At 37.4% G+C, this 27304-nt stretch overlaps 1 protein-coding gene across 2 annotated transcripts in view; it reads left to right on the top strand.

Annotated features, from left to right (window-relative positions):
• Positions 1-5041: 5041 nt before the first annotated feature.
• Positions 5042-27304, top strand: part of myo5c (myosin VC) — a 28844-nt gene continuing 6581 nt past the window's right edge. The window contains exons 1-34 of one of the 2 annotated variants that reach the window (XM_052122929.1): positions 5042-5217; positions 5552-5662; positions 7242-7410; positions 7534-7678; positions 10460-10616; positions 10984-11127; positions 12325-12406; positions 12745-12852; positions 12972-13078; positions 13298-13563; positions 13681-13762; positions 13841-13981; positions 15877-15999; positions 16089-16172; positions 16294-16422; positions 16700-16797; positions 16891-16977; positions 17084-17195; positions 17507-17718; positions 19381-19546; positions 19637-19783; positions 20104-20268; positions 20874-20967; positions 21049-21112; positions 21336-21516; positions 22608-22701; positions 23507-23570; positions 23663-23740; positions 23836-24016; positions 24122-24215; positions 24410-24473; positions 24619-24787; positions 26993-27077; positions 27165-27263. In XM_052122929.1, the coding sequence (XP_051978889.1) occupies positions 5191-5217; positions 5552-5662; positions 7242-7410; positions 7534-7678; positions 10460-10616; positions 10984-11127; positions 12325-12406; positions 12745-12852; positions 12972-13078; positions 13298-13563; positions 13681-13762; positions 13841-13981; positions 15877-15999; positions 16089-16172; positions 16294-16422; positions 16700-16797; positions 16891-16977; positions 17084-17195; positions 17507-17718; positions 19381-19546; positions 19637-19783; positions 20104-20268; positions 20874-20967; positions 21049-21112; positions 21336-21516; positions 22608-22701; positions 23507-23570; positions 23663-23740; positions 23836-24016; positions 24122-24215; positions 24410-24473; positions 24619-24787; positions 26993-27077; positions 27165-27263 (4129 nt within the window). In that variant the 5' untranslated portion in view covers positions 5042-5190. Of the gene's footprint in view, positions 5218-5302; positions 5428-5551; positions 5663-7241; positions 7411-7533; positions 7679-10459; positions 10617-10983; positions 11128-12324; positions 12407-12744; positions 12853-12971; positions 13079-13297; positions 13564-13680; positions 13763-13840; positions 13982-15876; positions 16000-16088; positions 16173-16293; positions 16423-16699; positions 16798-16890; positions 16978-17083; positions 17196-17506; positions 17719-19380; positions 19547-19636; positions 19784-20103; positions 20269-20873; positions 20968-21048; positions 21113-21335; positions 21517-22607; positions 22702-23506; positions 23571-23662; positions 23741-23835; positions 24017-24121; positions 24216-24409; positions 24474-24618; positions 24788-26992; positions 27078-27164; positions 27264-27304 lie in introns of those variants that run through there. The other variant, XM_052122928.1, reaches the window with a different exon arrangement.

Raw genomic sequence — 27304 nt, 5'->3', positions numbered from 1 at the left:
TCTGATGCTCTGTAAAAGGAAATTAGGATTTGTTTTAATTATATATAAGCTGCTGACTGATTTACTGTCGCTCTATAGTTGTCATACAGTCCTACATTTCACACTATACAATGTGCATATAATTGCACAGTAAATGCAAAGGAATACTACAGAGCCTCTTACAGTAGAGGGAAATTATCTTCTGAAATTATTTTGTGTTCTGTCGCAATAGTGAATCATTCCCTTACATAAATGTTTGCATTCCCTCTGATAATATTTTGATTTGTTGCAATAGTTTAATCCATCCTCTATGAAAATTAATCATGGTTTTACTACAGTAACCATAGCTGAACTTTGGTAACTATAATATAACATACAATAGTAACCACAGGATTTACCATGGCTTTACTACAATAACTAGTTCAACAGTGACATTTGACTTTGTAGTAAAACCATAACCAGAAAATATTTTAACTGTGATATTCATTGTAAAGCCATAATAATAATAATAATAATAATAATAAAATCAAAACTATGGTAAGAATAATCTTTCTGCCACAAAAAAGGGTTACTAATGTTTTACTTAAGTAAATATTTTTTGTGGTACGTGCCACATATTAACCATGGTGCTAACAGTGTTGTTTTTGGCAGAATGATTATGATTCTCTTGTATTATTTCTATGGGTTTACCACAAATGTCATTGTTTAAATATGGTTGTAGTAAAACGATATGTGGTTTTGCTACAAATTACATAGTTGAACTATAAAGTAATTGAACAAAATCAATTGTCAACTAAATCAATTGGAATTTGTACTCATTCGAGCTCCTACAAACCACAGATGAAAGTTTTCTGATTAATCTCCAGATTAAAGAACTTTTTTTTTTTCGATGCCTGATTTAATTCCTACAATGTCACTTGATGTATGTCAATTTTAACCGCCAAAATACAAATAATTCCATAATTCAAATAAAGTATTTCATAACGAAACCGACATACAGGCATCAATGTATTGGTCTTCCTCAAGCATTAAATTAATTCAGTAGGAACTACTAAACGGCTCAGATCAAACATTTTTTATTTTATTTTATTTATTTATTTTTGTAGATAATTTCAGTTAGGTTTGTCTATTTTTGTGATTATTAAATAACGCTGCACATTTTAATAAATTTTAAATTGAATTCGAAGCAAATTTCCGTTGACTCACAACTGACGATCCCCGTTCAAAATCTAACCGTCAGCGATTGCGTTAATTGCTATGTTTGAATAGTGAAATGCCATTGGTCTTTATTTTCTGCAGTAATTTGCATACGAACATTTGATTGGTCGTTACACTAATTTATTAAAATAATAACGCTTTTCCTTGATGATTGCTGATAGCATTGTTTGCTGTATCTACAAATGCAAGTCGAATTATTTTAGCAATCACAAGAGAAAGATTAAATACTTCTATAGTAGCATATTCATTACAATTAATAATTAAAAATTAATAGATCCGTAATGCATAGTTCTACCCGCCTGTAGTTTCAGCTTCTCACCGCGTGAGAGCACAATCACCTTTGTTGTAACTGCTCCTCACCTGTCATCATGTTACCTTTTTCCCCCCACAATCGCAACCGAATCAAAACAGAAGTACATGCATTAGAGCCATAAATTATTTTAATATGTTCCACAAAATGCACATATAAAATGTACAAATACACACAGCTTATGTAGGCCTATCATTAAATGCATATTGAAGGCACAAATAAATGCGCAGTTGTTTGCATTAGCACTCTATCAAAATGTTGCATTGGTGGGCACATTGAAGCTGTTATTGAAAGCAAGTGGAAATTATAACAAGCATGTTTATACAAAAGTTTCAAACAGCTACAAGGAATATTTTCTACTACAACAAAGAGGAGGAACTGGTATTACCAGATCTTGCTCACTACTGATCTTGATGATCTAACATTATTTGGAATGCAACAGGTTTCAATTTTCACATACCAGCATTGCCTTTTACCTGTAATACATGGAAAACTAAACTGAAATCTCTTTGAATAATACACTGAAGGCAAATATTGTGGGGACTTTATGAGTTAAAGTGTGTGCAAAAAGCAAATCTCTTTAAATTAAATTATAGTTTCCAATTTAATAACTGAGAGAACTGTAAATCACTTGCTGTACTGAGATCAGACAGCACTACTGATTGAAACCTTTATAGACCATTTCAAGGACAGCACTACTGATTGAAACCTTTATAGACCATTTCAAGGATTGTCCTTTGGAGACTTCGAGTGACTTCACTGTTCCGCGAACATTTCCTGCTTGTCTTTGTTTTGGCATTGCCAGTACACCAAGTCATCAAGGCCTTTCTCAATTTAATATTTGTAAATCCTTTTATCTTTTTATAACCCTGTCTTTTTTTTATCCTTCTTTCTTTCCTGATTTATTTATTTTTTTATTTTGTGTGTGTAATATTTGTTCTGTTTGTAAGATCTTATAACAATAAGTTTTGCTTTTTAAAACAGAGACCATTTTGCAGAGATGGGCCACTTCTGTTAAAATGATTGGAAGAAATTGGAATGCCTAACGGCAGCCAATGAAAAACACCGAGCGCGCCTCTCCTCTGGAGAGCGGTCTTTACTTGCTGGCATCTTCGCGGGTCCAGGAATGGGGCGGTGTGGGTCCGGTTCAAGTTAGATTCATCACCGGGGATTGGAGCATACGTCATGGCCAGGCCACTCGAGTGAAGCCGGCGCCACACGTGACTTGGACGAATACAATTTTACTGCTTATATGAAATATGTTCTTTTATCGTAATCTTGACCAACCGTTTTGGAGATTTCAGTCTTTCCCCATTCAAGTTGTTAGGAGCTTCACTGTCATGATGCTTGCTTGCATAGTAAAACAGCTGCCCAAACTGCCCAAGAGCATTACAAATATGGCCACCAAATGGACTAACTTACTTGAAAAAGGGACTTTGTTGAAAGGATTTGGAAATACATTACTTTTGGACCGTTCTAATCCATTTCTAGCAAGGCAGTCCACTGCCGGCCATCTTTGGAATGCTCACAGGAGGTTATTTCCAGTCATGCCAGTGCAGCTCCTATCTATTTCAATGGAGAAAGACCAAAATCTCAAAAATGGTTGGTCAAGATTATGATTAAAGAACATATTATAAATCAGTAATAAATGACAATACATATCAGTACATATGATAATTTTCACGGCTTTTATAGCTAATGTGCATACACGTTAAAGAGTTGATTGACAGCTGATGTCTGTATCTAAAAGGTGATTGGCTCTTTTAACTCGCAGGACTTCCTTTCTATATCCATTGACCGTTGGGTGCTCAGAGCTCCTTGGTTGAGTGTTCCAATTTCTCCCATTAATTTTAATAGAAGTGGCCCATTTCTACTAAATAATCTGTGGTTCTAATTCATTTGTTTTGGTTTACATTCTTGAAATGGTCTATAAACCTTTGATACTAATATCAAATTGTAAGAAGATGGTAGACAATAGAGTAAATAAGGCACTGTATGCAGCATTCTCGCATTCCAATGCCAACATAGTGTGTGGAAGAATGCATCAAGATCACAAGAATTTGATCTGAGTGCACTAAGCCAAGAGAAAACTTGTCTTCATGTTTAACCACCTGAGGATCATTTGTGTGCATACTTGTGCACTCACTGAATGAGTAAGCAGTATCCTGTTCTTTTTTGTCTGCCAAATCCTTGTTCATATGTACACACCCCTATGGTAAGCACAGCGTCACGAGACTCGCTCGCGCACAGTGGGAAAGCAAAGTCCGCCAAACACTCGTTTTAAGAATCCTACTACGGCGAAGGCTTCTCACATGAATATTAATTAGATCCTGTATACGTCACGCATGTCACGTTATGCTATTACCTTCTAGTGGCATAACATGTTTTGGAAAGGTTTGTTTAAATTTATTAAAATACATCTTGTGGATTCTTTTGTAAATGTTTTATTTTTTCATTTAGTAGACGCTCTTATCCAAAGCAATTGATGAAAACTACAAAAGGGACTGTTTAAGGATGTAGCCAACTATTGGCTTGTTCAGTGTTAATGCATCAAGATATATGTATAGCCTAAAGAAAGAGTACTACTTTAGTAAATATCCTTTTTCAATAATAATTCATAAAAAATAAATATAGCTAAAAGCCCAGTCTCATAATTTTTTTGAAAATGAAACACTAGCATGAAAACATGAAATGCATGAAAACAATATTAGGGTATAGACGAATGCTTTTTTTGTTTTTTTTGCGTAACAAATTAAGATAATGCTTATTGAAAATAACTGCTTCAGTAAAGGGTTAACCATTTCTTGCAAATTTCAATCACGTTTTACATTTCATAACATTTAAAGTATTTTACATACAAATTAATATCCATTGTGATTGGATCAGTCAAGTTGAGCCCATTTCAAAATTTTTTTTAATAACAAATCAATCCCCCCCCCCCAACTTAAGAAAAACAATGTTTTATTTGGGTCTTTAGCCCCTGCAACAGGGGGGGTATTTAACCCAAATACCATCCTTTCACTTATTGGACAGTTATTAAATAACGTTTGATTTAATCACCCTGAACAAAACTGAAAATGACAAAAAATGAAATTAAATATTTGAACAAATTACCTCAAAATCAAACTTTAGATATTGCACCCAATGAATGGTGACAAACAGGTTTTGAGAAATGTTCTGTGGTAGTTTGTTGCTGTTTTGTGTTTTGGGAGAAAATAAAATAAAACATTTTACCCTGGGGAGCTTTTAGCCCTGTTATACCCTAATTTGCACCATGAAAAATAAAAAATGTCTTCAAGTTGATTTTTTTATTTATTTATATATTTATGTAGGCTTTTGGTGTGTGCTTTGTATTACATTCCACTGTCAATAATTTGTGAAATAGAAGTAAAAACCACCACCAACAACTAAAACTTTCGTGTCCCGTGAATATAAAAAAATGATCTATGAATATTTATAAGTGGTTCATGAATATTAAGCAGCAAGCTTTCGCCATAGTAGGATTTGTAGTTTCGCCGGCAGTAACAGGTGAGCGTGGAAGTTCCCAAAGAGTTGACCAACTGATTAACAGGTGCCGTGGTGAAAAAGTTACGAGTTTGAATATCAGTTTCGTTTGCAAATGTCATGAAAAGTTGCGTTAAAACGGAAAGAAGTCTGTGTCAAGTGACGGGGCTCCTGTTGCCATGGCTTTGTCGGAGTTGTACACAAAGGTATGCTTGAAACGGAAAGTGCTTAAACTAAAATTCATTCGGTTGTGTTTACTAACATGCTATTACGGTTTAGCGTGTATACATTTGAGAATATAACGTTCTTGTCTAAGAGTTATGGTCGATATTATTGGTTCAAATTTAGTAACTTGGTTTATAAGTGTGACATATGGTCATAATTCCTACTTGTTTGCAGTTTGTTTTGTTCTTGACGTAAAACACCCAAAGCAGTTTAAAACAAGCGCATTGCAAATGTTAAAACATCAACCCACAAGAAAGCTTCTCTTCCCAAGCACAGTCGTATAAAATAATTTATTATTGGAGTTTTGTGTTTCAGTATAACAGGGTGTGGATTCCTGACGCGGAACATGTTTGGAAATCCGCGGAGATTTTAAAAGATTTCCAACCGGGAGACATAGAGCTGGAATTACAGCTGGAGGATGGAACGGTATGACGTCATATGCTATATTTTGTATTCTAACAAGTAAAGATTTATGCTTTAGCTTATAATAAATAGTATATATGATTACTAGTTAGTTTTACAATGTTTCATCATGTATCAATCCTAAAGTAGAAAGCCTTGTCATACTTATTAGCTAATGAGTGTAAATTTCACCAGTAAATAAAATAAGTACATTTTACCTAACTGTTCCCAGCATGCACTGGGCTTGAATAATTAATAAGCTTGCATGGTTTCACTGTTTGCAAGTTTATTTACACAAATTATATTGTTGAATTTGTTGTTACATTTGGTAACTTGTTTTGGGAAGTATTTAAGAAAATTAAATATCACATTGACATAAGTATTCAGACCCTTAACTCAGTACTAAGCTGAAGCACCTTTGGCAGAGATTACACCCTCAAGTCTTTTTGGGTATTTGCACACCTGGATTTGGGGATTTTCTGCCATTCTTCTCTGGAGATCCTCACAAGTCAGGTTGGATGGGGACCGTCGGTGGACAGCCATTTTCAGGTCTCTCAGACATGTTGGATTGGGTTGAAGTCCGGGCTCTGGCTGGGCCACTTAAGGACATTTTCAGAGTTGTCCCTAAGCCAGATTTGCACTGTCTTGACTGTGTGCTTAGGGTCATTATCCTGTTGGAAGGTGAACCTTTGGCCCAGTCTGAGGTCCTGAGTGCTCTGGACCAGGTTTTCATTAAGGATATCTCTGTATTTTGCTGCATTCAGCTTTTCTTCAACCCTGACCCGTCACCCAGTCCCTGCCGCTGAAAAACACCCCCACAGTATGATGCTACCACCACCATGCTTCACCGTTGGGATGGTAATGTGCAGGTGATGAGCGGTGCCTGGTTTCCTCCAGACATGACACTTAGAATTTAGGCCAAACAGTTCAATCTTTCATCAGACCAGATAATCGTGTTTCTGCCATAAAGCCCAGATCGGTGAAGTGTTGCAGTGATGGTTGTCCTTCTGCAAGTTTCTCGCATCTCCACACATGATCACTGGAGCTCAACCAGAGTGACCACCGGGTTCTTGGTCACCTCTCTTACTAAGGCACTTCTCCCCCGATTACTCAGTTTGGCTGGGTGGCCAGCACAAGGAAGAGTTCTGGTTATTCCAAACATCTTCCATTTATGAATTATGGAGGCCACTGTGCTCTTGGGAACCTTCAGTGCAGCCAATTGTATTTTTTAGCCTTCCCCAGATCTGTGCCTCGACACAATCCTGTCTCTGAGCTCTGCATGCAGTTCCTTTGACCTCATGCATTTTCAGCTGTGAGACCTTATATAAACAGGTGTGTGCCTTTCCAAATCATGTCCAATCAATTGAATTTGCCACAGGTGGACTACAATCAAAGTGTAGAAACATCTCAAAGATGAACCAGAGTAACTGGATGCACCTCAGCTCAATTTCTAGTGTCATAGCAAAGGGACTGAAAACATATGTCAATGTGGTATCAGTTTTTTCTTTTTATGACTGCACTGTATAAACACAGCTTTAATTGGACATGCTTTAATTGGTTTTGATTTGAATAAATCTGACCTGATGTGTAATCTTTCCTTAAGGAGTTGCAGTATCCTCTGGAGGGGGGTGAGAAGTTGCCGCCCCTTCGTAACCCGGACATACTGGTGGGTGAGAATGACCTCACTGCTCTCAGTTACCTCCACGAGCCGGCCGTGCTTCACAACCTCAAAGTTCGATTCGTCGAGTCCAAAATCATTTACACATATTGTGGTAGGTCAGCTGTAGAAAAGCCGTATTCAATGAAAACATGACAATTATTACATGTTATGTATTTACTTACTCTGTACTGGGATTTCACTGCAGTCTGTTCATCCTTAAAATTTAACTTCTCAGGAATTATCTTGGTGGCAGTAAATCCATACAAGCAGCTCCCAATCTATGGAGATGCGGTCATCCATGCATACTCTGGGCAAAACATGGGCGACATGGACCCTCATATATTTGCTGTTGCAGAAGAGGCCTACAAACAAATGGCCAGGTAACGCAACACTAACACACTGTACACATTCAGAAACAAAACCATCATATTGGGTAATATGAAGATCCTGGCTTCAAACCCAATGATAAATAAAACATGAATTGGGAAGCTTATGAGCAAAGCACTTACATGTATAGGGATATGTGGTGATGGGGGCGTGGCCGAGCAATGTCCGTGGAGAGCGAGACCATGAGAGCGAGTATGGCAAGGATTGACACCTGTGGGAAATCAACGTTAACAGTTGTTTTGTGTTTGCAATGAGAGTGTAGAGGGATTTAAAGGGCAATCCAGACCGCCGGAGGGGAGAGCTGTGCGTGTGTGCTGAAAAGAAAAAGGGGATGTTTCGCAGAATGTCCAGGCTGCTCTTTTCCATGCAATGAAAGGATATATATTAGTGAACAGAGACTATAAAGATGCAAAAAAGACCAAAAAAAAGCACCTTAAAATCAGCATAAAATGTGAGAGTGAGTCAATTATTAACTTTTTTGGTGGGTGACCTAAATCACTGACCAGATCAGCTGTATCCATGAGCAAACCATTAAAAAAGGGTTGTTCCAGGGAGACTTTTATAGTTGTACTGCAAGTTGTTTTAGATTATTATAACATGTGCTGAATAACCAACTGTGTAGGTTTAGCAGGCTAAGCTCACGATGAGGCCCAGTTACACTTAAATGTAACTGGGCCTCATCACCATGCTTTGACTTGAGTAATTGAAATATAATAACCAGGGTGAAAAATAAACTTGTCCACCAACTACGGTGGCTGCCAATGAATGCCCAATTTTGCCAGCCGAATTGAGTTTTTACATGGCATTTGTTCAATGCAGATCTAAGAATCAACTGTAAATGGGTTAAATAAAATGAATGTTCTAAACCGCCTGTATAATTTGCTTTTTTGAGGCCAATCAGTTTAAACAATTTCCAATTCCTCAATGTATACATGCAGATCTTACAGTCTCATTGACTACAGTTACATGGGCACCAGAAAGCAGCTTTGTAACAGGGTTCAGTGGAAAGGAGGAGGCGGGAACCAGACGAAGCATCAAAGTAATGTTTTTAATAAACTAAAACACAAAGACACACAAACGTAAACAAATACAGGGCAGCTGCCTGTAGCTCTCTCTCTCTCCCGAACTGCCACATCTCTTTGCACTTATCCCTCTCCTCGGCTGATTGGGGGCCAGGCGTGCGTAGTCACAGCCCAGACCCGCCCTCCTCCTTGTCACAGGCTTATTGCGAGAAAGCATAAGGAAATCAGCGTTCTTGTATACATGAATTTTCAGAATGCTGCTTTATGATAAAACCCTGAAACAAACCGTTTTCTTAAGTGCATGTAAACGTTGTCAGTAATTGATAAATCACACTTTCAGTTTTTCTTGCAACACTTTCCAGCAGCGACACTCTGCCAGTACTGAATCTATTGCAAAATACATTGTGTAAAGTCATTTTACCAGAATGGTGATCTAGTAGTCTAAAATGAATGCAGTGAGATGGAAAGGCAGTGTATTGGCAGGAAAACATTTCTTTCTATTGAGTTGTCCTGTGGTGTGGTCTGATTCATAATCAAATGACTTTTTTCATTCAGTTTCTTTTCAAGATTATTTTAAAAGACTCACAAACTCACAAGTTACCAGATCAGTCTGACTCACTGAATCACTCAGAGTGGTTACTGAATCAACATTTGACTCACTAATCAAACTGCTCAATGGTGACTTGCCGATATTAGAGTCTGATTATTCTCTATAGCTGCTTTGGAACAGACCCAATGTGTATTGTGAAAAGTGCAATTCAAATAAAATTACTTGACAGTTTTGCATACTTAAGATTCATTACTAACAGAAAAGATATTAGCAAAGGCATTTACGTTTGCAATATTTTAATTAAAATATAAATGGTTCCATTGTTTTTATTTATTTATTTATTTATTGTATACAATATACTGTATATTGCTCATCTGGGTTTCTCCTGATGCATAAACTGAAATATATTGGAAACATTGCACATTCATTTCTTACACCACAGGACCATTTAGGCAAAATGATGCAAACATGTTATGAACTTTTGTACCCAAGTCCAAATCCAGCTCTGTTGTTAAAGATGACTGCATTATTTCCAGGCCAAAGCAGGCAAAGAGGAGCTAGCACTATTGACTCCATCTTTATAGAAGGAAATTGGACTGAACCATTTCTATCAAATGTCCACATCTCTTTCAATAGTTTTGATGAATAATATGTGTATTAGTTTAGTTATTGTTCAAGTTTATGATCCTTGTTGAGTGTGTTTGGTCTTTTTTATTGGCTTTATCTTTTGGTTTTTATTTGGTAAATGCATTTGCAAACCCTTTACTCCATTGGTAAATTCTTGACAATGGCACCTATTGAGTTTTCACACTTGAGCCTTCTTTAAAAGAACCAAACCCCTTGTAAGTGATGTACAAATTAAAACAACTTTTTTTGCACTGTAATTGTAATCAAATCTTGTTATGGTACTTTTTTGTTAAGACTCAGATATCTCCAGAAAAGTGCAATCCTCCTCTGTGTCATCAATATCTTCTGATAACTTGTTAAAGCCAATATGTGCAATTGGAGCAATTATTCCACAAACATGTGTAGAAAGGGCACTATATCTAATATGTTCCACTGGATAAGCATAACAGATAATATACTAGGTAATACTGTAGTTAGTCCTTTGTTCTCCCTGTGCTTGTTGGCATAAGAATTACATCTGTTTATTGATATAAACCTATGTATTTAATTACGATTGTCTGTATTTCTTGATTCAGGAATAACAAGAATCAGTCCATCATCGTGAGTGGCGAATCAGGAGCTGGAAAGACTGTATCTGCTCGGTACGCTATGAGGTATTTCGCTGTGGTCAGCAAGTCTGGCAGCAACACACGGGTGGAGGACAAAGTTTTGGCATCCAACCCCATCACTGAGGTAAAGCTGTGTGTTCTTATGTTGCCTTCAAGTCATGTCTCAATGATATTTTTGAGATAAGTGCACATAAACGGCACCACTATGTCAGAAATACCAGTGGAAAACTCTGGATTTTCTTTAAGGCCAGACTTTCTTATTTGGGGCGTGTCAATTGTAGACTCATTAAATTGATACTGGTTATAATTCAGTTTTAAGACAGTGATTCTTTTTACACTCTTATTGAAGAAAAACTATTGAGCTTGCCAGAAAATACTTTTTATTTAGCCACTTTTGGTTTGTGATTTTTAATACCAACAGGAACTTCTGTAAACATACAAATGTTTACTTGATATATTTTGCAGTAATCAGTTCACTGCTGTGTTTACAGGCAATTGGAAATGCCAAAACAACCAGAAATGATAATAGCAGTCGATTCGGGAAGTACACGGAGATCAGCTTTGACAAAAAATACCAAATTATTGGCGCTAACATGAGGACATACCTCCTGGAAAAGTCAAGAGTTGTTTTTCAGGTGAGAAATGCTTTTGTCTAAACTTAACCTTTTCTGCACAGACTGTAAATGGAGCTATATATATACACACACACACACACACACACACACACACACACACACACACACACACACACACACACACACACACACTCTCTTATGGAAAGAAATTGGTTCTTTTATTCACCAAAGTGGCATTCAACTTATCACAATTTATAGTCAGGACATCGATAATGTGAAAAATTACATTTCACCCCACACTTCCTATAGCACTTGCCATAGATGTGTCTGTCTTGTCGGGCACTTCTCACGCCCCTTACAGTCTAGCTGATCCCACAAAAGCTCAATGGGGTTAAGATCCGTAACACTCTTTTCCAATTATCTGTTGTCCAATGTCTGTGTTTCTTTGCCCACTCAAACCTTTTCTTTTTGTTTTTCTGTTTCAAAAGCGGCTTTTTCTTTGCAATTCTTCCCATAAGTCCTCCTGAGTCTTCTCTTTACTGTTGCACATGAAACTGGTGTTGAGCGGGTAGAATTCAATGAAGCTGTCAGCGGAGGACATGTGAGGCGTCTATTTCTCAAACTAGAGACTCTGATGGACTTATCCTCTTGTTTAGTTGCACATCTGGTCTTCCACATCTCTTTCTGTCCTTGTTAGAAACAGTTGTGCTTTGTCTTTGAAGACTGTAGTTACACCTTTGTATGAAATCTTCAGTTTTTTGGCAATTTCAAGCATTGTATATCCTTCAATCCTCAAAACAATGATTGAAGAGTTTCTAGAGAAAGCGGTTTCTTTTTTGGCCATTTTTGACCTAATATTGACCTTAAGACATGTCAGTCTATTACATACTGTGGCGACTCAAAAACAAACAAACACAAATACAACGTTCAGCTTCATTTAATGAACCAAATAGCTTTCAACTGTGTTTGATATAAAGTGTTTTTCTAGTACCAAATGATCAATTTATCACGATTACTCAAGGATAAGATGTTGGAGTGATGATGCTGCTGTCTAGATTTGATCAAAACTACTTTTTCAAATAGTGATGGTGCTGTTTTTAACATCAGTAATTACCTGATTATACTTTGTGATCAGCTGAACGCCACTTTAGTGAATTAAAGAACCAATTTCCTTCCAAAACAGCAAAATCTGTAGATTATTCCAAACTTTTGGCTACCAGTGTATAGTTAAAGTCTTTTTTTTTTGTCTCCCTGCAGTCTGAGAATGAGAGAAATTATCACATCTTCTACCAAATGTGCGCCTGTGCAAATCAACCAGAGTTCAAAAGCCTAAGACTGTGTGAGTTTTCTGTCCACGTACTATCAAATTTCACTAATTTCATATTGAAATCATCTTGGCAGATCAGAGCACATTTTAATACATTGTTGAGAATGTTTTTAAAACTCCAGAGGAGATACGTGTGAGAATACCAGGGAGAAACATCTGAAAAGAAGGACATTTATTTAGGATCTCGGCTTGATCTCCATTTGATGTCATTTATGTCTAGAAGTAACAATTGAGAAGTTAAAGAGATCTCATTCATCATGTTCTTTCCTATCGTATTTTATAAATGATATTTTAGTCTCTTCAGTCTGCTTTTGTGTATGTGTTCATTAATGTTAATTTCTCTTCATTAGTGAGTGCTGACAAGTTTAATTACACTTGCATGGGTGGTGAGATAGAGATCGAAGGTGTGGATGATTGCGCTGATATGGCAGAAACACGCAGAACCTTCAATCTTCTGGGTAACAAAAGCAGGCGGATATTTACAAATCGTTAAAGATCCGATTCATTATACTGAAGCTGCCATTGATGTTTTGGCTACATTTTGCCGTTATAATGATGTGGTCTTGTTTTTCTTCAGGTCTCAATGACAGTTTTCAAGCTGATGTGTTTAAGGTGCTTGCAGCAATTCTGCACTTAGGAAATGTTGTCATCAAGGCCAATAACTCTGACAAATCATCTATTGATGTAAGAAAAATGTTGCACAGATTGAGCTTGCACTCTTGAGGGTGTTTTTCAATTGAGAATCATATATTTTTTATATATATATATTTATACTGGAAAAAACTAAATTACTTTATTTATTTATTTTTTGTAGTTTGTTAGTTCAGGTTAGGTTTCTGCTGTATGTGCCTTCATCATGCGCATCATCTAGTTCTTGCATCAGTTCTTTTTCTTTCTCCCCAGTCCAGTGACCCTCACTTGGGCATATTCTGTGACCTGATGGGCATCAAATTAGAAAACATGTGTCATAGGCTATGTCATCGGCGGATCGTTCTATCAGCGGAGACTGTAGTCAAACCTCAGCCCAAGGAGCGGGCCATCAACGCCCGTGACGCCTTGGCCAAACACATCTACGCCTACCTTTTCGACTGGGTCATCCACAAAATCAACCGGGCGCTACTGGTGCCCGGGAAACAACATTCATTTATTGGGGTGTTGGATATTTATGGGTATGTTTGCTTGAGTTAATCTACATTTGTAGATACACATTCAGATTTTTCTCCAGATTTTAGTCGTCAGCGCACTCCAGATTTTTCTAATGTAATTCTTTCTTCTGCCTCATCCAGATTTGAGACCTTTGATGTTAACAGTTTCGAGCAGTTCTGCATTAACTATGCCAATGAAAAGCTGCAACAACAGTTTAACTTGGTAATTTCTTTTCCATCTCATTTTACCTTCTGGTATATTGAATTATATTATCACTGAAACTGATTATTGTCCTGTTAGCATGTATTTAAACTGGAGCAGGAGGAGTATATGAAAGAGGACATTCCTTGGACGCTGATTGATTTCTATGACAATCAGCCTGTCATCGATCTCATCGAAGCTAAAATGGGTATTCTGGACCTTCTGGATGAGGAGTGTCTGGTGAGAATTAACAATAAAACCCATTTCTTATTTCGGTAACACTTCACAATAAGGTTATATTTGTTAACATCAGTAAACACAATACTTAACCACAAATTTCCAAATTTCTTACATTAATTAATGCACTGCAACCTAACATTAACAAACAATGATCAATAGTATTTTAATAACATTAACCAATAGGGCTGCAACTAATGATTATTTTGATGATCAATTAATCTAACAATTATTCGACTATACGGCGATTATTGCACAGATTAATCATTAGCCCTTAACCGATTATTTTGCTTGTGTCCCGACATAAAAGGTTGTATTAAACATGCTTACTAACAATAAAGAGGACAAAATCATCTTTTAAAAACACCTTTAAATGACATTCAATTAATAAACAGGGAAAATAATACTTTTTATTAAGTTTAATTCAGTAAAGAAATTCACTGCAAAAAATTCTATTGTTATCAAACGTTTTTCTCTTGTTTTCCATTTTAATTTGTCTAAAAAACAAAATACATTTACTTGAGAAGCAGCATATAAGACATTTAGACTTTATCTGATGATGTATCTTAAATATAAGTGTATTTGGTAGATAAGTGTATTTTTTCACTTGGTTATACTTCTGCTAGTGCAGTAAAGACAAAATATATTTATATTCATGATCTGTTCTCTAAAAGCAAGTCTAAATATCATATATGCTGCTTCTCAGGTCAATGCATCTTTTTTGTACTGGACTTTAGATATTTTAAAATATTTGAATTGTTTATATTATTTTCAACATTCTCAAATAAAAAATGTTCTCCTGCAGTATAGCTGCTAAAGTAAATGTACATTGTCTTAAAGGAGTTTTAGATATTTTTATTGGAAATCAAGACAAAACAAAATCAAATAAAAAATGTATTTTGTTGCAGTGAATAATGGGGCGAAGATTTCCCTCTCTCAACTTTCTGTTCACTTCAATCCATCTTTAACTCACTAAAACTCTCTCTTATTAATAAAGCCGCATATTGCCAATTTTCTTAACGATAAGAAACACACAATGACACATATATTATGATTCAATAAATCGCGAGCCATCACGTTATAATCTAGCTGCAGCAAGCGTGTGAGCTTGAGGGACGAGCGTCGCCGCGACAGAGCGTCCGTCAGGCCGATGCAGATTCAGTCTCTCCCCCTTAAATCCGGACATTTGTGCAACTCATAGAAGAGACAGTGACCGCAAAGAGAAATGCCAGTTTCAGAGTTTGTAGTTATTTACATGACCTGTTGCCGTATTATTTGAAATTTAATAAAGATATAACGCATTAAATATAACTGCATTTTAGATGTAACACCGGGGTGTTTCCTTTAAAGAGCTCCGACTCCACTTATTCTACATTGAGAGTGCTTCTGTATTTACTTATTTATTTTTTTATTTTTTTATAATTCCTTCATACTTTGCGATCTCCATCACCTGAAGCTGTTTGGAAAGTTTAGTGCATCTGGACTGTGATCTGTGTAATTCTTCCTCTCCTGAGTCAGGCACGAGCTGCAGTGATACTCTCATGCGCCATCATTACAGTTTATTGTGATCTCATGTTACGTTAAATGAGATCAAACGCTATTCGACAACAGAATCTTTTGTCGACAATTTTTTATTGTCGTCGTTGTTGATAATGTCAACTAATCGCTTCAGCCCTATTAACCAAGATAAAATGACCTAACGCATTAGCTAATGTTAACGAATAGAACCGTATTGTAAAGTGTAACCCTTATTTCTTATTGTATTTACGTGGTAAATAAGAAATAATATATGGTTGTGTTCCAATAAAAATTAAAAAAATGTTTTTAATTAATATTACTAAATGTTATTAAAGCTCAGGAGACTTAATGGATGCTTTTGCATTTTAATTTCTCCACAGCTCCCTCAAGGCACTGATAAAAACTGGCTACAAAAACTCTACAATTTTCTTGGCTCAAAACCGCTGTTTGAGAAACCCCGTTTGTCCAATGACTCTTTTTTGATCCAGCATTTTGCTGATAAGGTAAATGATGATTACAGTTTATCTCTATATTCTTTTCAAAAGACAGTAACATTTGTGAAAGTGATACCTAAAGATAATTTTTTTTTTAGGTAGAATACCAGTGTAAAGGTTTTTTGGAGAAGAATCGAGACACTCTTTATGAAGAGCTTGTTGACATCATGCGCACTAGTCAGGTAATAATCACATTTATCTAAAACGTATGTCTTGTTTTCTTATGATAGTTAAATTTGTTAATTTCATAATGTTATCATATTGTTGGATGCCTGTTTAATTTCTGAAACTCTGTGTTGTTAGTTTGCTCTCTTGGCAGAATTCTTTCAAGTGGAAGAACGGAATTTGGGCCACAAAAATATAAAAGTGACACCAGCACAACCCAAAGTTAAAGCTTCAAACAAACAGCTGAGAACCACAGTAGGAGATAAGGTACATGATCCTAGAAAATAATAGAAGAAAATCTATAAAATGATCGAACGATCGTATGATTGGTTGTTTTATCTGTTGTTCGTTCTATTTACCTATTTTTCGTTTGTTCAATCTTCCTATCTTTCTTGAATTTGTTTGTTCTATCTTTCGTTTCTTTGTTCATCCTATCTATCTATCCATCTATCCATCTATCTATCTATCTATCTATCTATCTATCTATCTATCTATCTATCTATCTATCTGTCTATCTATCTATCTATCTATCTCATCCATTAAGTTTCGGAGTTCCTTGTATCTGTTAATGGAGACCCTGAATGCTACCACACCTCATTATGTGCGCTGTATCAAACCAAATGAGGAGAAAATGTCATTTGAGTAAGTGACAACAAAGTCTTTTGTTTGGGTCTGACTGTTTGCAATTATATGTTCTTATAGATTTGCAATCCTTATTTGCGTATGTTTGCTCAGGTACGACTCAAAGCGTGTGGTACAGCAGCTGAGAGCCTGCGGTGTGTTGGAGACGATCCGCATCAGTGCTCAGAGTTACCCATCCAGGTGACCATTTTATTTAAAGTTAAGGAGCTTCTCTGTGAAAATCAGTCTAGCAGTCAGAGAATCTTTTCTATCTCGCTCTAACCCCCCCCATCCCCCATCCTCACAGGTGGACGTATATCGAGTTTTACAGCCGTTACAGTATTTTGATGAGCCAGTCGGAGCTGAAGTTGGGAGAAAAGAAGCAGACGTGTAGGACGGTTCTACAGAGACTCATTCCTGTAAGGCTGTTTTCACATTTGGCTTTGATAGCTTATTCTCTTTTCATTTGCATTAGCTATTTCCGAACAGAGGCACATTTGCGTCATCAACCTGAGTCCTACCATGGTCATTTGTGCACCTTGATTTGGAAAAACAACAGCAAGATGCGGTGCAATGGTCATATATGTCCATCTAATGTGTACATAGAAAAGCAATGAAAAACAGTGAAGACTAAGAAAAAATTTATTGGACTGAACAGCCCCTTACAATACAAATAAACAAAAAGGTCCTGTACTTTTTAAATATGCTATGAAAATATCTTCTGTTAAAGGATTCCGACCAGTACAAGTTTGGACGGACTAAGATATTCTTCCGAGCGGGGCAGGTGGCATACCTGGAGAAGCTCCGTTTGGATCATCTCCGTGCAGCATGCGTGACCATCCAGAAGCACGCAAGGGGCTGGAGACAGAGGCACAGATTCCTCCACATGAGGCAAGCAGCCATCATCATCCAACAGTACGTCCGCGGCAAGAAACAAATCAGGTGGGTGATTCCAACTTCTCAGGACTTTTAACTATACACGGCTTGAATCTTTCTTTGGGGATATACACACAGGGCTTGTGTTTAAAATGTTAAGATGGAGTGCAGCAGAATAGAATTGGGTGTTTTTTCATTTTAACATGACACAGCATCATAAGCAACACAAATAGCACAGACTGAATGCATGACCGTACATTTACATTTTACATTTATGCATTTGGCAGACGCTTTTATCCAAAGCGACTTACAGTCACTTATTACAGGGACAATCCCCCAGAGCAACCTGGAGTTAAGTGCCTTGCTCAAGGACACAATGGTGGTGGCAGTGGGGTTCGAACCAGGGACCCTCTGATTAACAGCCCTGTGCTTTAGCCACTACGCCACCACCACTCCACACAAAACACATTTCTGTGTTTAGCATTACGATCAATAGCATTACGATCAATACGGAATTAAACAAGGCATTTATAGATTCTTTTAGGAGACTATATTTTGATCAGATTTTAGGAAATGAATGCACTTAGCTGCATAGAAAGTTTAGGATGTTCCTTTGCTCACAGATGTGTTAATGTTGAAAGTTATTCAAAATAAAAAACATTATTTGTATTATATAAATTTTGAGGGAATAAGGTCCCATTTTCCAGATATGTGGACATTATATTTATAAGCGCGGAAAACAAATAGATTTTTTTAAGCCGCAGCTTAAAGGAACCTAGAGACGCTTTTACACCCAAACAGGTTTCAATCAAAAAACTTAAGAGGTTTCTTACCAGAGGCACTTTTTTTGGCGCTGCACCCGTAGAAGCGCTTCACGGAAATCGACGTCCTGCTGTTGTGTCACGTGTTTCAGTGCGCCAGAAGTTTAAGCCTTAAAATGTATAGCGAAGCCAAAATACAACATGCGGATACGGAGTCACACAAGGTTAAAAAAAACAGCTCTCATTGCGCAACATTAAATTCCAAGTGTAAAACTCCCAGACACAATGCAACAAGATTAGTGGCTGATCCGACTGAATACATTTTTGCATCTGACTACACTGTTTTTAATTGTTTTTCTATGTAAACATGCACTAGATGGACGTCTTTGATCGTTGCGACACATCTCGTGTTTTTCAGCATCTTGTGCAGGAACGTCAACTTTTGAAAATGCATCTCGAGACTAACTTTTTTACAGAGGAATGGTCTGAATAGCCCCTATGACGTGTGTATGACATGTGACCAAAAAGGCCTAATTGCCAATAGCATTTATGGAATACAAAAACACCTTATGATGCTGACCCAGAGTGTAATGCTTCATATTAGATAATAATAAAATTTTTAATAATTATACATTTTCATACATTTTCATACATGTTTTCATTAAGTGAACACCGTTAAAACTAAATAAATTGAAAAAAAGATCTGCTGTAGATCTTGCAGTATAAATGTAACCAGGGCTGGACTGGTAATCTGGCATACCGGGCATTTTCCCGGTGGGCTGACGCACTTTGGGGCCGATCAGGGGCGGACTGGCCATCGGGACAACCGAGCTGGCCGTTGGGTCAACCACGAAACGGGCCGAATGAGCCGCCGCATTATGCTGAACGGACCACAAAACGGCGCCGCGATATGCAGAAAAGGATCCAAAAGGATCATCTGACTGCACTTCTTGCTGTTGTTTTGCAGACGCACCGTGACGGCTCAGGCGTTGAAGCAGGGCTGGGCAGCTATCGTGATTCAGAGACACTGTCGTGGGTATCTGGTACGGAGGGTATACCAGCTCGTCCTGATCGCTACAATCACAATACAAGCCTTTACAAGAGGATGGATGGCCCGCAAGAGCTACAAAAAGGCAAATACAGGAGTCTTGTGATAATTTTGTGTAGCCTGAATAATGTTTATCTGGTTCAGTATGATACTCTATGAGTGTGTCTTATTGCAGATGGTTGCAGAACACAAGGCTCTGGTTCTGCAGAAGTACACTCGTGCTTGGCTGGCCCGCAGACGGTTTCAGACCATGCGCAGGCTGGTCATAAACGTTCAGCTCTCGTACAGAGTACAACAGCTTCGCAAGAAAGTGGAAGAACAGGTATGATCAGACCATTCTGGTCTCGTTGACAGAACGGTCTAGGAGAATCAATTGAAAATATTGAAGAGATTTTTCTCTCTGATGCGACATGTGTCTTACAAAGACACTTCAGGTACCTGTCGCTCAGCTTGTGCTAGAAACAGCAAAGTCATGGGTTTGATTGATGGGAAATACACTTAGAATTCACTTTAAATCACTTTGGATTAAAGTGTCTGCTGCAATCATAAATGTAGTCAAAATGACAACATGAAGTTTTCTAACTTTATTCTTCAACGTTATATTTTCTGTTTTGACTTCAATACGACCCTCTCGTCTTCTAGACTAAAGAGAATCATGGTCTTTTGGAACGACTCACCAGTGTGTCAAACGCACGCACTCAAGGAATGGAAAAGGTTCTGACTCTGGAGGCGGAGCTTTGCAAAATAACTAACGAGAGGGGGGCTTTAGAGGAGAGGTCGAGAAAAAACATAGAAGAGGCCAATCAGGTGAAGACACACTGATCTGTATTGCTATTATTAAAGATAATGTCTACTTTTAAGCTTTGTTAAAGGGACAGTTCATACAAAAACTCATCGTTTACTTCCCAGATGTGCATGACTTTCTTTCTTCAGCTTAACACAAACTACGATTTTTAGAAGTATATCTCAGCTCTGTAGGTCCATACAATGCAAGTGAATGATGAAAAAACTTTGAAGCTCCAAAAAGCACAACAAGGAACACATACTCACCCTAGAAGTGTAATCAGGCTTGATCAATCATGATCACCAAGGAGACTGCTGATGTCAAGATTTATAGTGAAGGAGGAGTTCGATTTTGGTCCGTTCTCACCCAAAACCAATTAGATCGCTTCAGAAGACATGGATTAAACCACTGGAGTCGTATGGATTACTTTTATGCTGCCTTTATGGTCTTTTAGGAGCTTTAAAGCTTAATTTTTGTTCTGTAGAAGAAAGTAAGTCATACACATATGGGATGGCATGAGGGTGAGTAAATGATGAAAGAACTTTCATTTATGGGTGAACTGTCCCTTTAAATGCCTCTAAGCATCTGAATATTGTTATAATGCATTCAATTTGCTTTCTTCTCTTAGGCAATCGCTCTGCTTCAGGATGATAAAGGGAAACTTACTCAAATGAATAAGGCTTTGGAGCAGAAACTGAGCGATATGACCCAACAGATGAAAGGTGAAGTCATTTTAATAACTGATATTGTGATATTGAAATGACACGACTGTAACTCGTTGTGACACACCTCTTGATTTTCAGATCACTTTGAGGATGTGAAGAGAAAACTGATGGAAGATTTAGAAAGAGAGGAGAGACTTAGAAAGTAAGAGCTGTGTGATTAAGCAATATTTCAACAAATTCTGGCATCGTTTTAAACACCCTCATGTTGTTTCAAACCTGTATGACGTATGTCATGTAGGTTTGGAAAAACATGACGTGAATAAACGACAGAATTTTCATTTTTGTGTGAACTTTTTAATTTTCTAACAAACCATTCCACAGTTTTGTTCAAACGAATTTGTCTAAATCTGTTCTGGTTTTGTCAGGGTGGCGGAGCACAACAGTGAACTCCAGAAAGAAGACTTGGATATAGAGATCGTGGCACTGAAAGAAGAGAACCGGCGACTGAGAGAAGAACGGATCAGACTGCAGACGCAGGTTGAAGAGGACAAGCAGCTCAATGCAGAAATGCAAGAACAACTGGTGCAGCTCACCAAACATGTCAAGGTGAATTATACCTGTCTCTCTCTTCATTGCCTTTTCATGTCCCATATGTCTCTGTGTTTTAGTCCTCTAAGGAAAAGAACAAGTGGCAGTTTGTTTCATACCATAATGTGGTAAGTTTTGTGACCCTAGATATAAATTAAAACAAGATACATTTACTGTACTCTGAGTTGGGAAGGAGGTATTGCCCCAAGTGAAGGAGTTCAAGTACCTCGGGGTCTTGTTCACAAGTGAGGAGGAGTGGGATGTTGGCCGGAGAATCGGGGCAGTGGGGGCGGTATTACACTCGCTCTATCGCACCGTTGTCACGAAAAGAGAGATGAGCCGGAAGGCAAACCTCTCGATCTACCGGTCAATTTTCGTTCCTACCCTCACCTATGGTCATGAAGGATGGGTTATGACCAAAAGAACTAGGTCGCGAGTACAAGCGGCCAAAATGGGCTTCCACAGAAGGGTGGCGGGCTTCTCCCTTAGAGATAGGGTGAGGAGCTCAGTCATCCGTGAGGAGCTCAGAGTAGAGCCGCTGCTCCTTTGCGTCGAAAGGAGCCAGTTGAGGTTGTTTGGGCATCTGGTAAGGATGCCCCCTGGCCGCCTCCCTAGGTAGGTGTTTCATGCACGTCCAGCTGGGAGGAGGCCTCGGGGTCCCCCAGTCAGAGCTGGTTAATGTGGTTTGGGATAGGGAAGTTTGGGGCCCCCTGCTGGAGCTGCTGACCCCGCGACCCGACTTCGGATAAGCGGTTGAAGATGGATGGACATTTACTTGAGAAGCAAAATTGAGATGATTTAATTTTCTTTTCAGAGAATATATCTTGAAATGTTTTTTTTTATACATTTTTTTTATACTCCACTGGAAAATAGTTCTTTCTTGTTTTAAGTATAAACCTAAAACTGCAACTGTATATGGAAATACATTTTATTTAACAAATTATATTTATTAAAAAAAATTACAATTAATAAATAATGTCTTTTTTAAATGTAAGTTTAATTTATCACATCTTAAAAGAGTATTTTGAGGGTTTTACTGAAAAGAAAAGAAAAAAAAACAAAAATTAAGAAAATTAATTTCTTTCTTTCCTTATTTGCATATTTTGAAGATCATACCAGACCTACGGAAGGAAATTAACAGTCTTCAGATGCAGAAAGCTGAAGCCGATAAAAACATAAAAGCTCAAAGTGAACAAGTCAGAGGTATTTTTGGAATTAATACCCCCACACACACACACGTAACATTTTGCAATTTACTCAATAGTTCACCCAAAAATGAAAATTCTCTCATCATTTACTCACCCTCATGCCATCCCAGATGTGTATGACTTTCTTTCATCTGCAGAACACAATTATGATTTTTAGAAGAAAATTTCAGCTCTGTAGGTCCATACAATGCAAGTGAATGGTGACCAAAACTTTGAAGCTCCAAGAAGCACATAAAGGCAGTGTAAAAGTAATCCATAAGACTCCAGTGGTTAATCCATGTCTTTTGAAGTGATATGATAGGTGTGGGTGAGAAACAGATCAATATTTATTATTAATATATAATAACAAAGCTCTTCTCTCCTAAAAGTTGTTCTTCTTTTGATTTGCCCGTTCACATTTTTGGTGTATATATATATATATATATCGCCACCTACAAGGCAGGGAGGATAATTTATAGTAAAGAAGGACATAAATATTGATCTGTCACTTATATCGCTTCTGAAGACATGGATTAAACCACTGGAGTCTTATTAATTACTTTTTATGTTGCCTTTATGTGTTGTTTGAAGCTTCAAAGTTTTGGCACCCATTCACTTGCATTGTATGGACCTTCAGAGTGGAGACATTCTTCTAAAAATCTTAATTTGTGTTCTGCAGAAGAATGAAAGACAGATACATTATGGATGGCATGAGGGTGAGTAAATGATGAGAGAATTTTCCTTTTTGGGTGAACTATCCCTTTAAATAAAATGTGTGAATAAGTCATTTTAGCAGTTTGTTTCCATTTTTATGCTCTCAGCTAAGATGAGTTTGATTACGCGGCAGCTGCTTGGTGAAGCTGTAGAGGAAGCGCTCATTCACAGGTGTGTTTTATTTATTGAGGCTGTTGATGGTGAACATTAGCAGCATAATCAGCACATGCTTGATTCAGACTGCTTGTGTCTTTTTACTCCAGAATGAATGAAGAAGCATTAGATAGCGATGTTGGAGACGATCTTCTCTCCGCTTTTGACGGAATGGAGAAAGCTGCCAAGTATGAACTCTAAACGTTTTTAATCGAATCCATTGTGTATACTTCTGGAATTGAACGAATTTAGTTCATCTTGTCTTTCCGTCTTCCTCGTTCAGAGTGATGGAGACTCAACTGGGGGAACAGAAAGAAGCTTACAAGAGTCAGATGGAAGTGTTGGTATTCAAAAACGAACATTTAAACAAAGAGAACGAGCAACTTCAAGCTCTCTTTCAGGAGAAAAATGATGTCAACCACAACATCGGACAGGAAGTGGCCCGCCTTACTGCTGAGAACATGGTAGTGTGTGTGCGATCTATCTGTCCACCTCTTCTTGCCTCGTTGCGTAGTTTTATGTCACTTAAACGATTCTCTGGAGATCGTTCTTTTGCTTTGTGTCTGTAGGTGATTCCAGAACTGAAGCAGCAGGTTTCTGAACTGACCCGTCACAAACACGAACTGGAGACCCAGATACAAGATCAGAGTTCTGACATGACCGGTTAGTTCTACTCATGCATTATACACACTTACATCAAATACAGTTGATACAACGACTTATTTCAACTCAATTATTTCAGTACAAAGATGTGCATGAATTTGACTGCTTAGTTTTTACAGTTGATGTCCAAATCTGAACATGCTCAAGCAGTTTTTAACTCCTTTACAACGTAACTTTTAAATCTTATTTGGCAGCCAAAATGAAGGAGTTATCGAATCAGCTTCAGCTCGCTGTTGAAAAGGAGCGATTGCAGCGCAGGTTTGGTGTTTATTTGCTCAAACTGTTTTTACACTTCAGACTCTGTGGCACAGGTTTCAGGCTGAAGGAACAGGTGTGTGTGTGTGTGTGTGTGTGTGTGTGTGTGTGTGTGTGTGTGTGTGTGTGTGTTTGAATCTGTTCACAGGCTCCTGGAGGAGAGTATTACAGAGAGTGAGAGAAAAGGAGAAGAGCTGGAGAGACAGATGTTGGACCTCAAAGAAGAGAATGAGCAGCTGCAGAAAACTCAACTCATAGAGAATGAAGCCAAGAACAGACTGAAACAAGAGACATCACACCTCACAGCTGAGAACATGGTGTGTGTGTGTGTGTGTGTGTGTGTGTGTGTGTGTGTGTGCGTGTGTGTGTGCGTGTGTGTGTGCGTGTGTGTGTGCGTGTGTGTGTGTGTGCATGTGTGTACAAGGAAAAGCTTATGTGTATATTTGCAATTACACATATTGATTTAGCTTTTATCCACAGTGACTTACAAATAAGGATAAATACAACACATACTGTACAGTAATATAGATAATAGATCATAAATGTGGTGACTAGCCCTCTAGGTCTTATTGTTACCTGCAAAATATAGATGAGCATTTTGAGTTATTTTGTAATTAAGTGCTGTAATGGGGAAAAACTCAATTACTAAATGTATTGTGTTTTTTTACACAAATGTTACATCAACTTTATAATGGTTTTAAGATAAACTTCAACAAGCTTTTCTTTTCCAAAAAATTAAATTAACAATATAAAAATAATAAATATAAAATATTATATATAAAACATTTAATAATAATAATAATAATAATATAATTAGTATAAAAACATTATTTTTTAAAGAATTTTATGACAAATAAAAAAGCATTATTTGAACTTTGAAACCATTTTGAAATGTAGTGTTTTCATTAGGGTAATTACTTCACATATAAAAACTGTGTCTATATAAAGCTAGCACATTTTTTTTTTTATCAAAATAACAAGTGGAAATTGTATTTTGTTGTTGCCTATGACTGGCAAAGTGCAAAGGAAAATCTATTTTGAGAATTTTTAATAGTGTATTTATTAGTCGACTTCCTAATTGCTGTAAGATTCAAGTACTGTAAGAAAAATCTTAGAATTAAAGGAACAATCTGGGTTCAGTATAAGTTAAGCTCAATCGTACAGCATTTGTGGCATAAAGTTGATTACAACAAAAACCTCCTTTTCTTAAAAAAAAAAAAAAAAGCAGAAATGGCGGTTACAATGAGGCACTTACAATGGAAGTGAATGGGGCCAACTTTTGGAGGGTTTAAATGCATAAATTTGAAGCTTATAAAAGCACTTTCATTCTTCTGTTAAAACTCTTATTTTGTACTCTTAACTTATGTGAGCTGTATAGTTGTTTAAATTGTAATTTTGACAGTCATTTTAGGGTTTGTTGACATAACATGAAGTTGTAAAATTGACCATAACTTTTCACAGAAAAGTTTAGTAAGTCATTTTATCACTAAAATCATCTTCACTTGCATATTGTTTATGTGTTGTGGCTATAGTTTTGAAACAGTGAGTATATTAATGTTTGGCCCCCATTGACTTCCATTGTAAGTGCCTCACTGTAGGAGGGGCAGGTCAAAATACATTTTTGTGGTGATCAACATTATGCTATAAATGCTGTCGATTTACTTGGAACCTGAAATATTCTGATATTTTAGCGTTGTCTATTTTATGTGTTTGTTTAGTGTAATTAATAATTTAAAAAAATAATGTGATAAAATAATTTTACGCAATAAATCATACCACCTGACCTGTGTGTAAATTCCATAATAAAATGTTCCTACCACCAGAGCAATTAAAGCTAGATGTAAATGTAACATGTTTTTACAAGCCACGTCAGTAGGGGGCATTCAGCAAAACCTCGCCTCAACAAATCTCACAAGCAGCCCAACCACAGAATGAGAGCCAGATCACTGGACACGTATGTTTTTGACAGCTAGACGAAGCACAACTGAATGCAAGGATCTCAACACATGATTTTCAAAGTTTCAACTACTTTTAACTTGACACAGTGTCCTAAAAACATGGTGTTTATGATGCTGAATACCAATGAAAGGCTCCTGAAGCATCCATTTGAAGCACATGTACATAAACCAACTATTAAACGGTGCAAGAGCGCGTGCTGTGGGAACAGGACAGACTGACCAATGCAATTGCAAAATTGATATATTTGGGGCGGCTGTGTCTCAGGTGGTAGAGCGGGTTGTCCACTAATCGCAGGGTTGGTGGTTCGATTCCAGGCCCATATGACTCCACGTGCAGAAGTGTCCTTGGGCAAGACACTGAACCCCAAGTTGCTCCCAATGGCAGGCTAGCACCTTGCATGGCAGCTCTGCCATCACTGGTGTGTGAATGAGAAGCAGTGTAAAGTGATTTGAATAACGCTAAGTTTAAAAAGGCGCTATATAAGTGCAGACCATTTACTATATATGCGATTAATTAATTGGCACGTTGGTGTGTTAATCTTCATTATTTGTTTCTGGTTTCAGGACTTTGAGGAGCAGATAGATATGAAGGACAGACTGATAAAGAGACTCCAAGACCAAATCAAATCTCTTCAAACATCTGAGACAGGTAACACTCTTAAAGACCATTCCATTTACGTGACTTTAGATTCAGCCAATCAAGTCTCATTCTCTCCATGTTTAATCTGCTCATCAGCCAATCAGAGAGCAGCACCAACAGTACCCAAAGAATACTTGGGCATGTTGGAATACAAGAAGGAAGATGAAGGCAGGCTGGTCCAGACTCTCATAATAGGTAAACCATACTGTGAAAGTGTGTGCGTTTAAGTGTACTTA

The sequence above is a fragment of the Xyrauchen texanus genome, chromosome 49 (assembly GCF_025860055.1).
Source record: "Xyrauchen texanus isolate HMW12.3.18 chromosome 49, RBS_HiC_50CHRs, whole genome shotgun sequence".
NCBI classification, from domain to species: Eukaryota; Metazoa; Chordata; class Actinopteri; order Cypriniformes; family Catostomidae; genus Xyrauchen; species Xyrauchen texanus.
Note: the sequence above shows the minus strand (reverse complement) of the source record. Positions and strands in the feature narration are given on the sequence as shown.